The sequence below is a fragment of the Capricornis sumatraensis genome, chromosome 1 (genome assembly GCF_032405125.1).
Source record: "Capricornis sumatraensis isolate serow.1 chromosome 1, serow.2, whole genome shotgun sequence".
Classification (NCBI taxonomy): Eukaryota; Metazoa; Chordata; class Mammalia; order Artiodactyla; family Bovidae; genus Capricornis; species Capricornis sumatraensis.
Window position 1 is genome coordinate 4,589,193 of NC_091069.1, and position 12,638 is coordinate 4,601,830.

Consider the following 12,638-nt stretch of genomic DNA (forward strand, 5'->3'; position numbering starts at 1 on the left):
AGTCTCGTACACCAGCCAGATGACACACACAGTTAGGGATTTCTTGTATCATGGACTTTGTTTAGATCTGGAGATATCAGGTTTTTCTTACTTCTCCCTTCCTCACTTCTGCTATTTTGTGAAGGATGAGAATATAAAGGTCTGGAAGAAGCAGAGTAGGAAAGATTCTTAAAGGTGTGGCAAACTGGATGAGAAAGTTGAGTTTATCTATCTAGACTATCTCAGTTTGTTTCACATGAAAAAATTTCTTAACCAAGGTGTATTGCTTTTAAAAAAATGCAAACACTACTTAAATGTCTGCCAGCTTTCTAAGACCTATAGTTGGCAGGGCTTAAATTACTTCCTGCTTTGCTTTCAGTTTTGTTGCTACCCAGGTAAAGGGTGCTTAATTCTCAATATATTTTAGTACTTTTTTTCTAATTGTTTTTTAATTTGGCAATTACTCCATTGTGTTTCAGATGATAGTGTGGATCCTTTCTGGCCAGCGTTACACTGTTTCATGGTGATTCTGGATCGCCTTGGATCTAAGGTCTGGGGTCAACTTATTGATCCTATTGAAGCATTTCAAACCATTATTAACAATGTGAGCTACAATAGAGAGATCCAGAACATACGGAACAGCTCTGTGAGGTTTGTTCAGTTCCTTTGTCACGATTTCAAACAGTCTGCATAAGCAAGTCTATTAATTGACAGGATTTTTTTCTTCTTTTTTTACCCCCTTTAGTTCAGTAATTTCTATTTATTCTTAATATTTTTAAGGACCAAGTTAGAACCGGAGTCATATTTGGATGATATGGTGACTTGCAGCCAGATTGTATACAATTATAATCCTGAAAAGACCAAAAAGGTATAAAGCATTTTCAGAGTTCAGATGATACTGTATTGCCTTTATATTGTATCGACAGTGCAGTGATCAGTTGCAGTGCTGATTTTATGGGATATAGCTATTCTGAATCAACTGTTGCATAAAATTTTTCTGACTGAACAGTCGTGCCTGGGGAAAAATGGGCACACTTTGAAATTTTTAAGTATGATTAGGAAGGGGGGAATGTATATGGCATGGGGGAGATAAATCACGTGACTAGAAATCAGAACCAGCTGATGGAAAGAATTTCAGAGTGCACGGAGGTTTTGTAAATTTAACCTTTTCATGAAACTTTAACCTCAAAATTGAACTGTTTTCAATTTCTTGGGGGTCCGTATATGTGCACCAAAACAGGAAAATTGAGCAATATATTTTCTTGTTTACAACTGTGTGTCAGGCAACCATGAATGATGCTTGTTTTTCTGAACGTCTGTATCTCTTTCATTTTAGGATTCGGGGTGGAGATCAGCCATTTGCCCCGATTATTGTCCTAACATGTATGAAGAAATGGAAACATTAGCTAACGTGCTCCAGTCAGATATTGGTCAGGACATGCGTGTTCATAACAGCACATTTCTGTGGTTCATCCCTTTTGTGCAATCCCTCATGGACCTGAAGGATTTGGGTGTGGCTTACATAGTAGAGGTTATTCACCATCTGTACTCTGAAGTCAAAGATGTTCTCAACCAGACAGACGCTGTGTGTGACAAAGTCACTGAGTTTTTCCTTCTGATTTTGGTGTCCGTGATTGAACTGCATAGAAATAAAAAATGTCTACATTTGCTGTGGGTTAGTTCCCAGCAGTGGGTGGAGGCTGTGGTGAAGTGTGCCAAGCTACCGACCACAGCGTTTGCACGGAGTTCCGAGAAGTCATCTGGAAACTGTTCCAAAGGCACAGCAATGATATCATCCCTGTCACTGCATTCAGTGCCCTCCAACTCTGTGCAGCTGGCTTGTGTGCAGCTGATTAGAAGTCTCCTGAAAGAAGGCTGTCAGCTTGGGCAGCAGACTCTCTGTAAACGGTTCCGAGATAAACTCAACTTATTCCTGCGAGGGAATTTATCTTTAGGTTGGCAGTTGACTAGTCAGGAAACCCATGAGCTACAGACTTGTTTAAAGCAAATTATTAGGAACATAAAATTCAAAGTACCTCAGTTTAGCACTTCTGTGGATCTGAATCTTGCATGTAAGACGCCTCCTGCATCTTTTAAAGAAGAAAGTGAACAAATAGGGAAGAAGTCTGAAAAAGATGTGCACTGTCTGGAAAACTCCAGCTCAACATCTTCTAAAGAACCAATGAAAGCTGATGCATATCAAGTACAAGAGAGTATTTTGAGCAAAGCAAATAATGCCATAGAAGAGAGTAAAGAGCCATGTTATATAAAAGATTTGAAACTAGAAGGCCACCTCTCAGCTGAGTCATGTTTGAAGCTGAGTAGTAAAAACCTTGCCTGTGAAAGAGTTCAAAATCAAGTTAAAATAAGTACAGGGAAATATAAGTCTGTAAAAGAGAATTCCTCATGTACCCCACAGAATGGTACTTTAAGAAATGGTCCAGAAAAAGTATTTGACAGAGGAATAATAATATCAAGGCGCTTACTGACTGTTTCTAGCACGGATTCTATGGAAAAAGTGTCTGCCTCCAATGAGGACTTCTCTTTAAAGGATGATGATCTTGGCAAAAGCTCAAAAGCAAAATCTAAGACACATAAAGATGGAGTCTGTGCTAAGTTGTCACATGTAATAAAAAAGCAACACAGGAAAAGTATCAGTTTAGAGGGAAACCTGACTGTACCTAGCATTGAGGGTTTCTATTCAAAGAAAGATATAGGAGGTCAGAAAGGAGGTGGAAACATATGCACTCCTTCTTTAGTCCCTAATGGTATTCTGGATGATAAAAATGGAGAACAAAAATCACAAAGCTGTTTATTGCTGAGAAAGAAGGAAGTAAAGAAAGAAAAGTTAGATATTTTTTCTACCCCTGAAAACAGTTGTCAAATACAGGAATGTCATGTTGATACCAAAGATTTGGTCTCACTCACAGAAATGACCAATACTTTCATGACAAAAGCATCTCCCTTTAAAGAGCCTGTGACTGGACATGAATTGAGAGATAGGAAAATTAGTAGGAGCACTGGTCAGTTTTCTTCTAATTTAAGAGAACAGGACCTTAGCAGCAGTCCCCAGCCTGACACCTTAACAGATTCTCAGGTAGATAGAGACCTCCACAAATTATCTTTAATGGCTCAAGCCAGTGTTACTAAGTTCCCATCAGATTCAACTCAAAAAAGTTTATCCCAAATACAAAGAAAAGTAAAAGATGAGAAAAGATGTTTCACAGCAAACCAAAATATCAGGGAAACCTGCCGTGGACAAGTTATTATTATTTCAGATTCCGATGATGATGAGGAGGAGGAAAGAATCCTGGGTTTGAAGAAACAAATGAAAGAGATCAAAGCATGCATTGAGAAAGAATGTCCAGAGCAACATACTTCAATAGCTAACACAAATGTGGAACAGAAGGTATTAATAAAGGAAGAAAATCCAGTGTCCCTTTTGCAGTTTGAGGAATCTGATTCTCAGTTTTTTGAGTTTGAGACTCCATGTGAAGTGTTTTCAGTTTGGCATGATCAGAAACCAGACAAGAATTCAGCTCAAGAGAATGAGAAAAATCCATGCTCGACTCCTGTGGGTGATACTGCAAATGATTTGGGTTATGAGACAGATTATGTATCTGAAGAGGTCATTAAAAAAGTAGCAGAGAACTTTGAAGAGCACACAAAACCACGTAGTAGTAGTACTTCTGTTGAGGAATTTTGTGAAATTGAAGTAAAAAAACCCAAGAGAAGACGGTATGAAAAACCTATAGCTGAAGATCCTCTAAGGCCTTCATCTTCTGTCAAAAATGAGGACCCGTCTGGTATTCTTAACAAGGGGAATCTGAGTAAAAATGATTTTAAAGGTGTAGACCCAAGAGCTACAGTTCCCAGTTCAAGTGTTCAGAGAAACGCTGCGGTTTCCCCAAAGAAGTCTCTTCCAAAGCCTCGCACGTATTCCAGACCTGTCAGGAAAGTTCCAGTGGTTAAAGCTTCTAAGAAATCCCCTTCAGATACCAAGAAAGGACAGAGTAAAAGCTCCCATTACATAAGCTGTAGAACAACTCCTGCTATTGTGCCGCCAAAGAAATTTCGCCAGTGTCCCGAACCAACTTCAACGGTTGAGAAACTTGGCCTGAAAAAGGCTCCTCGTAGGGCGTTTGAATTGTCCCAGCGATCTTTAGAGTGTATAGATCAGCTACGTGACCATGGCAGATCTGTTGGAGTAGTGGATACCCGGAAAAAGACAAAGTTAATTCCTCCTCAGACTCTCTCTGTCAGAAATAATAAGAAACTGCTGACGAGTCAAGACCTTCAGTTGCATAGGCAGATGAGATCCAAATCACAACACAACAGACAAGGACGTTTTGATTGTCGAAGTACAGATAAGACACGAGCAGGGCCATGTGCTGCACAGAGCTCTGCTGTGCCAGTGTCAAGTAAGTCAGATTACAGTCATCACGGAGGAGCCGAGGTGACTGCTAACAATAAGGGAAAACAGTTACTAACATGTCAGTCTTCTGAAACAGAACCCGTGAAAGCAAACCAGTGTAATCCTGTCATGGTAAATGGAAGAACAGCAACAACTGAAGCCATTGTTCCTACCTCAGAGGCCCTGTTAGGCAGAGGTGACCCAACAGTCCATCATTTAGAGGTGGCGACTTTGAAAGAGGGAGAGCCTGAATTCAGCAGTGACATAGAGGAGGAGGATATATTCTTAACACAGCGTGACCCTGAAGACATGGATTTATGTTCACAAATTGAGGGAGAGTATGATAAACTCATTGAAGTCATTGATGGAAAAGATACCGTGCAGGGAGAGGAAGAGTGTGTGAGGCAGTCCGAATCTTTGAATAGCACAAAATGTAAGTACAAAGATTGTGTTGAAACTCTGAAAAACCCAGGTGAATACTGCTCAAAACACTCAAAAACTAAAGCCACAGATGAAGATACATTTCGTAAACCTGGCTTGCCTCTGTCTGCATCAAAACGTTCAAGACCTTCCACGACCAAGGTTTATAGTTCAAGCAGTACTTCACGGATTGCTGGTCTCTCCAAGTCTTTGGAAAGTACCGCATCCCTCCCATCATGTCTGAAAAATAAGTCAAGTGGGGCACAGTCTGTTCTGAAAGGACCACAGCCACCCCTTCTGGTGTCTCTGAAGCCAGTGGCTGAAGTGAAAGGTCTGTGCAGTGTTTTCCCTGCTCAGACTCCAAATAACTCCAACAGGCAAGTTTTGAGAGTTCCATTTGGGGAAAGCAAATCTTTTTTGACTTCCTCTCCAGTAAACATTCTCACGTCGTCACAGTCCATCTCTGATACCTTTGTAAAAGAGGTCTTGAAATGGAGATACGAGATGTTTGTGAACTTTGATCAGTGTGGGCCCCCGTCGAGTCTGTGTCAGTCCATCGCAAGACGGGTGCCTATCAGGTTTCAAGACTGTGGAGATTATTTCAATGTGTTTTTCCCTTTGATGGTACTGAATACTTTTGAAACAGTAAGTATGTGTTTTAATGGTATACATCCAGATTTTGAAATTGCCTTTTTTTTTTTTTTACCATGCTAGGAGAACAGCTAAAATATAACTTGTAAATGTCATGTTGAAAAGACATTATGCCAGACACTGTTCTAGGTGCTGGTCATACACAGGAAATATCAATACTTTCCTAATCTCTGCCCTTCTGGAACTTACACAGTCCATGGGTGGCAAAGGAGGAAATGTTTTTCAGTGCAAAGGAAACGGAAGAGTTCTCAGAGGAGATAGTTATGCATTTAATTATGTTAAAAAATTTTTTTTAATTGGAGGATAATTTACGATATTGTGTTAGTTTCTGCCACACATCAACATGACTCTGCCATAAGTATACATAAGTCCCCTCCCTCTCGAACCGCTCACCCCATCCCACCCCTCTAGGTGTCACAGAGCACTGGGCTGAGCTCCCTGAGTCGCACAGCGAATCCCCCCTGGCTCTCTTACATGTGGCCATGTGTATGCTTCAGTCCCGCCTGGCTCTCTTACATGTGGCAATATGTATGCTTCAGTTCAGTTTGTCCATCCCTCTCTTTCCCCCACTGTGTCCACAACTCTCTTTATGTTTGTGTCTCCATTACTGCCCTGCAAATAGGTTCATCAGTACCATTTTTCTAGATTCCATATGTATGCATTAATAGTCAATCTTTGTTTTTCTGACTTCACTCTGTATTCCAGGCTCCAAGTTCATCCACCTGATTAGAACTGACTCAGATGCATTCCTTTTTATGGCTGAGTAATATTCCATTGTATATGTACCATAACTTCTTTAGTCATTCATCTGTCAATGGACATCTAGGTTGCTTCCATGTCCTGGCTATTATAAATAGTGCTGCAGTGAACCATGGGGTACGTGGGTCTTTTTCAGTTATGCTTTCCTCAGGGTATATGCCTAGTAGTGGGATTGTTGGGTCATGTGAAAGTTTTATTCTTAGTTCTTTAAGGAATCTCCATACTGTTTTCCATAGCGGCTGTATCAATTTCCATTCCCACCCAACAGTGCAAGAGGGTTCCCTTTTCTCCACACCCTCTCCAGCATTTATTATTTGTAGATTTTTTGATAATGGCCATTCTGACCAGTGTGAGGTGATACCTCATGGTAGTTTTGGTTTGCATTTCTCTAATAACAAGCAATGTTGAGCATATTTTCATGTGTTTATTAGCCACCTGTATGTCTTCTTTGGAGAAATGTCTGTTTAGGTCTTTTCTCCCACTGTTTGATTGGGTGGTTTTTGTGCTGTTGAGCTGCTTGTATAATTTGGAGATTAATCCTTTGTCAGTTGTTTCATTTGCAGTTATTTTCTCCCATTCTGAGGATTTGCTTCTTCATTTTGTCTATAGTTTCCTTTGCTATGCAAAACTTTTTAAGTTTAACCTACGTCCCACTTATTTTTGTTTTTATTTTAATTACTCTTGGAGGTGGGTCAAAGAGGATCTTGCTGTGATGTATGTCAAAGAGTGTTTCTCCGAGAGTTTTATAATTTCCTCCAAGAGTTTTATATACATAGGTATACCTGTGGCTGATTCATGTTGATCTTTACCCCGTCTTCTTAATCTCTTCTGCTTCTGTTAGGTCCTTGCTGTTTCTGTCCTTTACTGGGCCCGTGTTTGCATGAAATATTCCCTTGGCATCTCCAATTTTCTTGATGAGATCTCTAGCCTTTCCCATTCTGTTGTTTCATTTTGCATTGTTCATTTAAGAAGGCCTTTTCTCTCCTTGTGATTCTCTGGAACTCTGAATTCAGTTGAGTATGTCTTTCCCTTTCTCCCTTGTCTTTTGCTTCTCTTCTTTTCTCAGCTACTTGTAAAGCATTCTCAGGCAACCATCTTGCACTCTTGCATTTCTCTTTGTTTGGATGGTTTTGGTCATTGCCTCCTGTACAGTGTTACGAACCTTTGTCCATAGTTTTTCAGGCATTCAGTCTACCAGATCTAATCCCTTGAGTCTATTCATTGTCACGACTGTGTAATGATAAGGGATTTGATTTAGGTCATACCTAAATGGCCTAGTGGTTTCCTACTTTCTTCAATTTAAGCTTGAATTTTGCAGTAAGAAGCTCATGATCTGAGCCACAGTCAGCTCCAGGTCTTGTTTTTACTGACTGTATAGAGCTTCTCCATCTTTGGCTACAAAGAACATAATCAGTCTGATTTCATATTGACCATCTCGTGAAATGTCTACATCCATGTGTAGAGTTGTCTCTTGTGTTGTTGGAAAATGGTGTTTGCTGTGACCAGTATGTTCTCTTGACAAAACTGTGTTATCCTTGCCCTGCTTCATTTTGTACTCCAAGGCCAAACTTGCCTGTTATTCTGGGTATCTCTGAACTTCCTACTTTTGCATTTCAATCCCCTGTAATGAAAAGGACATCTTTTATTCTTGTTATTTCTAGGGTGTTCAAGGTCTTCATAGAACTGGTCAGCTTCTTTGACGTCAGTGATTGGGTCATAGACTTGAATTACTATGATGTTGAATGGTTTGCCTTGGAGCTGAACTGTGATCATTTTGTCATTTTTGAGATTGCACCCAAGTATTGCATTTCAGACTCTTTTGTTGACTGTGAGGGCTATTCCATTTCTTCTTAGGGATTCTTGACCACAGTAGTAGATAAAATGGTCATCTGAATTAAATTCTCCCATTCATTTTAGTTCACTGATTCCTAAGATATTGATGTTCACTCTTGCCATCTCATGCGTGACCACGTCCAGTTTACCTTGATTCATGGCCTTAACATTCCAGGTTCCTATGCAGTATTGCTCTTTACAGCATCAGACTTGACTTTCACCACTAGACACATCCACAGCTGAGCATTGCTTCCACTTTGACCTAGCCTCTTCTTTCTGGAGCTATTAGTAATTGCCCTTTGCTCTTCCCCAGTAGCACATTGGACACCTTCCAGCCTGGGGAGCTCATCTTCATTTATCATATTTTTTTGTCTTTTCACATGGAAATCAGTCCTGGGTGTTCATTGGAAGGATGGATGCTGACGCTGAAATTCCAATATTTTGGCCACCTGATGGGAAGAGCTGACTTATTTGAAAAGACCTTGACGTTGGGAAAGATTGAAGGCAGGAGGAGAAGGGGACGGCAGAGGATGAGATGGTTAGATGGCATCACCGACTCAATGGACATGAGTTTGGGTAAATTCCGGGAGTTGGTAATGGACCAGGGAGGCCTGGTGTGCTTTGGTGCGTGGGGTCACAGAGTCCAACACGACTGAGCGACTGAACTGTCCATGGGGTTCTCCAGGCAAGAATACTGGAGTGTGTTGCCATTTCCTTCTCCAGTGGACCATGGTTTGTCAGAACTCTTGACTCAGATCTGTCTCTCTTGGGTGGCCCTGCACAGGATGTCTAATGGCTTCATTTAGTTACATAAGCTCCTTTACCACAACAAGGCTGTGATCCATGAAGAGGCCAGTAATGTTGTCTGCCAGAGGTTCACATAAAAAGAGCTGTTAATAGAACTGTTGATGATGAAAGGATTTGTTGTTGTTCAGTCGCTCAGTCATGTAGTCACGTCCAACTCGTTGCAACCCTATAATAGTATGCCAGGCTTCCCTGTCCTTCACTATCTCTGAGATTGCTCAGATTCATGTCCATTGAATCAGTGATGCCATCCAACCATCTCATCTTCTTGTCACCCCCTTCTCCTCTTGCCCCCAGTCTTTCCCAGCATCAGTGTCTTTTCTGGTGAGTCACCTCTTCACATCAGGTGGCCAGAGTATTGGAGTTTTAGCTTCAGCATGTTAAGTGTACATGCTACTGTTTTTTATTTGTTACCCTTGTTGTTTATTCCTGTTTTTATTGTCCCTGCTCTTGTGGCTTTAATTGAGCATTTTATATAATTTTATTGTCTATCCTTAGAATATCAACAAAATTTTTTTTTAGTGATTGCCTTAGAGCTTGTAGTATATATTTACAACCAAGTCTGTGTTCAGATAACACTTCATGGATAGTGTGTCTACCTTACAATAACAAAATATTCCTGATTTTTCCTTGTCATCCAATGTATCATTGCTGTCATTTGTTTCACATACACATAGGCCTACATTAACAAACACACACGCACATACATAAGCATCCATAGCTTAATATGTTGTTGCTATTATTTTGAATAAGCTGTTATCTGTTACATGAATTAAACATAAGAAAGGTTTTAATTTTGCCTTCACGTATTCATTCTCTGATGGTCTTCCTTTGTTTATGTAGATTTGAGTTCTGACCTATTTAATTTTCCTTCTCTTTGAAGATCTTGTAACTTTTCTTGCAAGTTAGGTGCAGTGGTGACAAATGCCCTCAGATTCTGTGTGAGAGGATCCTTGTTTCCCCCCACTCGTAAAGGATGATTTTGCCAGATTCAGAATTCTAGGTTGGTAGGTTTTTTTCTCTCAGCCATCTTAAATGTTTCACTCGCTTGCATTTTTCTGAAGAGAAGTCGGATGTAGTTCTTAGTCTTCTCTGCTATAGATAGGGTGGTTTTTTCCTCACTGGCTCAAGATTTTTTTCTGTCTTTAGTATTTCACATGTTTTTCAGCTTTGGTAGTTTCTGTTGCTGCATCCTAAATCCCAGAGATTCTTTCCTCAGCAGTGCCCATCGTTCTAATGAGCCCAGTAGAGGCATCCTTCATTTCTGTTAGTGTTTTTAATCTCTAGCCTTTCCTTTGGGATCTTTTTCAAAATTGACATCTCATTCATTACTTTATCCACCTATTAGTTCATAGGGTACTTTTTCCTTTAAAGTTAGTATATAAATTAATAGGTTTTAATTTTTGAAAAATTGTTGATCTGACAATTCCCATATTCCTGCTATATCTGACTAGTTTTGATGCTTGTTCAGTCTCTTCAAACTGTGTTTTTGCATTTGAGAATGCAGTTATTTTTTGTTGTAAGGTGGATTTGATCTGCTAAGTAAAAAGAACAGTAAACAGACATTTATTAAAGAGTACTGAGGTGTGGGGGAAGGGAGAGCACGCCACAGTCCTGTGGTAAGCTGTCAGTCTTCTCTGTTTTTTGGCTGTGTTGAGTCTTCGTTGCTGCTCGGGCTTTTCTCTAGCTGTGGCGAGTGGGGGCTGCTCTCTGGTTGTGGTGCAGGGGCTTCTCTTACTCAGAGCACGAGTTGTAGGGGGTGTTGCAGTTCCTGGGCTCTAGAGCACAGGTTCAGTAGTTGTGGTGCAAGCACTTAGTTGCTCCCTGTCATGTGGAATCTTCCTGGATCAGGGATCTAACCCATGTCTCCTGCATTGGCAGCGGGAATTTTTTTTTACCACTAAGCCACCAGGGAAGCCCAGGTGTCAGTCTTTTAGTGAGCCTTTGCCTCTGGCTTTCACACTCATGCATCTTGGTTTCTCCCTGCCTCCTCAGGTGAGACAGGATGACTAGAATGATCTGGAGTAGGTTTTCTTCCCCTAAGTAGGTTAGGCTCTGATAAAAGCCTAGCAAAGTTCAGTTCAGTTCAGTTGCTTAGTTGTCTCTGACTCTGACCCCTATGGACTGCAGCACACCAGGCTCCCCTGGCCATCATCAGCTCCTGTAGCATGCTCAGACTGACGTCCATCAGGTTGGTGATGCCATCCAGGCATCTCACCCATTGTCATCCAGCAAGTTTGGCTCTGGTAAAATAGTTTTTGTATAGATCAAAGCCGTGTTAAGAAGGTTAGAATGGAGGTGGGAGGGAGGCTGAAGAAGGAGGGGATATATATTTAATAGATGATTCAGGTGGTTATACAGCAGAAATCACCACAACATTGTAAAGCAATTATCCTCCAGTGAAAAAAATTTTTTAAAAGGTCAGAATACTCTGTATTTTAAAATGGTTCTAAAATTCCTAACCCTCAACACTGCTATATCCACTCCCCCTCCCCCACCAAAGGACACAGGGAATTTTCTCCTACATTTACTGTGGGGGCCTATTAGAACTCCTAGATGTGAAACTCAGTAGTAGAGTGTGAGATGTCCCTTATGACTGGGTCGCCCTAGGGTTTTTAAGCATTCAGAGTCGTTTATACTGAGCCTCCAACAGTTTGCCAAATCCAGTTCAGGTTTTCTTCCTGGCATGGAGGTTTCTGCTTAAGGGTTTCTGCTCTGGTAAGTCTTGATTATCTGTATCCACCTTTTTGTCTCTGTATACTTATTAGGATGGACTGGTGATTTTTAAGTTCCATACATGCCAAGCTGGAAACCAGAAGTCCCAAGTTAATTTTTACTATTTCTGTCACCTGGGATTTCTAGGTTCTAGATTTTATTGTTGCTTACTTTGGAAAAATTTTCAGATGTTTTTGCTTTCTTAATTTGCCTTTTTTGCTTTGCTAAGGTGGCACAGGAATGGATCAGCTCTCCAAACAAAGAGAAATTCCATCAGTTGCATTTACGAAAATTTCCTGGTGATTATAAAAAATACTGGGAGTTCGTGGGTAAGTTCTTTCTTAAGTAACTTGGACTGTGTCATGTAATAATTGGAGAGATTTCTTTTGAGGGAACAGGATAATTGTATTTTCTGGGATATAGGCTTCCTAATTTGAATCTTATGTAGACTGTGTTTAAAGTCTTACTTAATGAGGATAATTCGTAGTGCATATATTACTGCTAGACTTGCTCCTCATCTGTGTGTAAAGTGTGGGGAGGTGGTGAGGGGGTAGGGTTATTTTACCTATTTTGTGACTTTTTTAATTTACTTACCTCAGCAAATATTTATTGACTGTGTATTGCCTGATAGTGTGTGATTCTAGATGCCAGATATGTAGCTGGGATGAGAACATAAAATTCTGCCTTCACAAAGCTTACATTTGACTTATTTTCACTTAATCTGTTGTAAATGTCTTTTCAGTATTTGTAATTATTGTTAGCATGTTCTATAGTTCTGTTTAACCAGTTTCTAGTTAGATATGTATATTGTTTATGGTTTTTCACTATTACACTGAATAAATCCTTTTGCCTGGATCACAGTGTATGCATTTTTAATTGCCAGTCTAGGTTCGATACAGGATGCTTGGGGCTGGTGCACTGGGATGACCCGGAGAGATGGTATGGGGAGGGAGGTGGAAGGGGGGGTTCAGGATTGGGAACACGTGTATACCCGTGGCGGATTCATGTTGGTGTATGGCAAAACCAATACAGTATTGTAAAGTAAAATAAAGTAAAATTAAAA

The 12,638-nt window shown here is 40.4% G+C and overlaps 1 protein-coding gene across 1 annotated transcript in view; it reads left to right on the top strand.

Moving 5' to 3' along the window:
• Positions 1 to 12,638, top strand: part of SETX (senataxin) — a 75,814-nt gene that overhangs the window by 27,957 nt on the left and 35,219 nt on the right. Inside the window, exons 6-9 of the mRNA XM_068964932.1 lie at positions 459 to 630; positions 760 to 847; positions 1,316 to 5,458; positions 11,805 to 11,904. Of these exons, the coding sequence (XP_068821033.1) occupies positions 459 to 630; positions 760 to 847; positions 1,316 to 5,458; positions 11,805 to 11,904 (4,503 nt within the window). The remainder of the gene's footprint in view (positions 1 to 458; positions 631 to 759; positions 848 to 1,315; positions 5,459 to 11,804; positions 11,905 to 12,638) is intronic.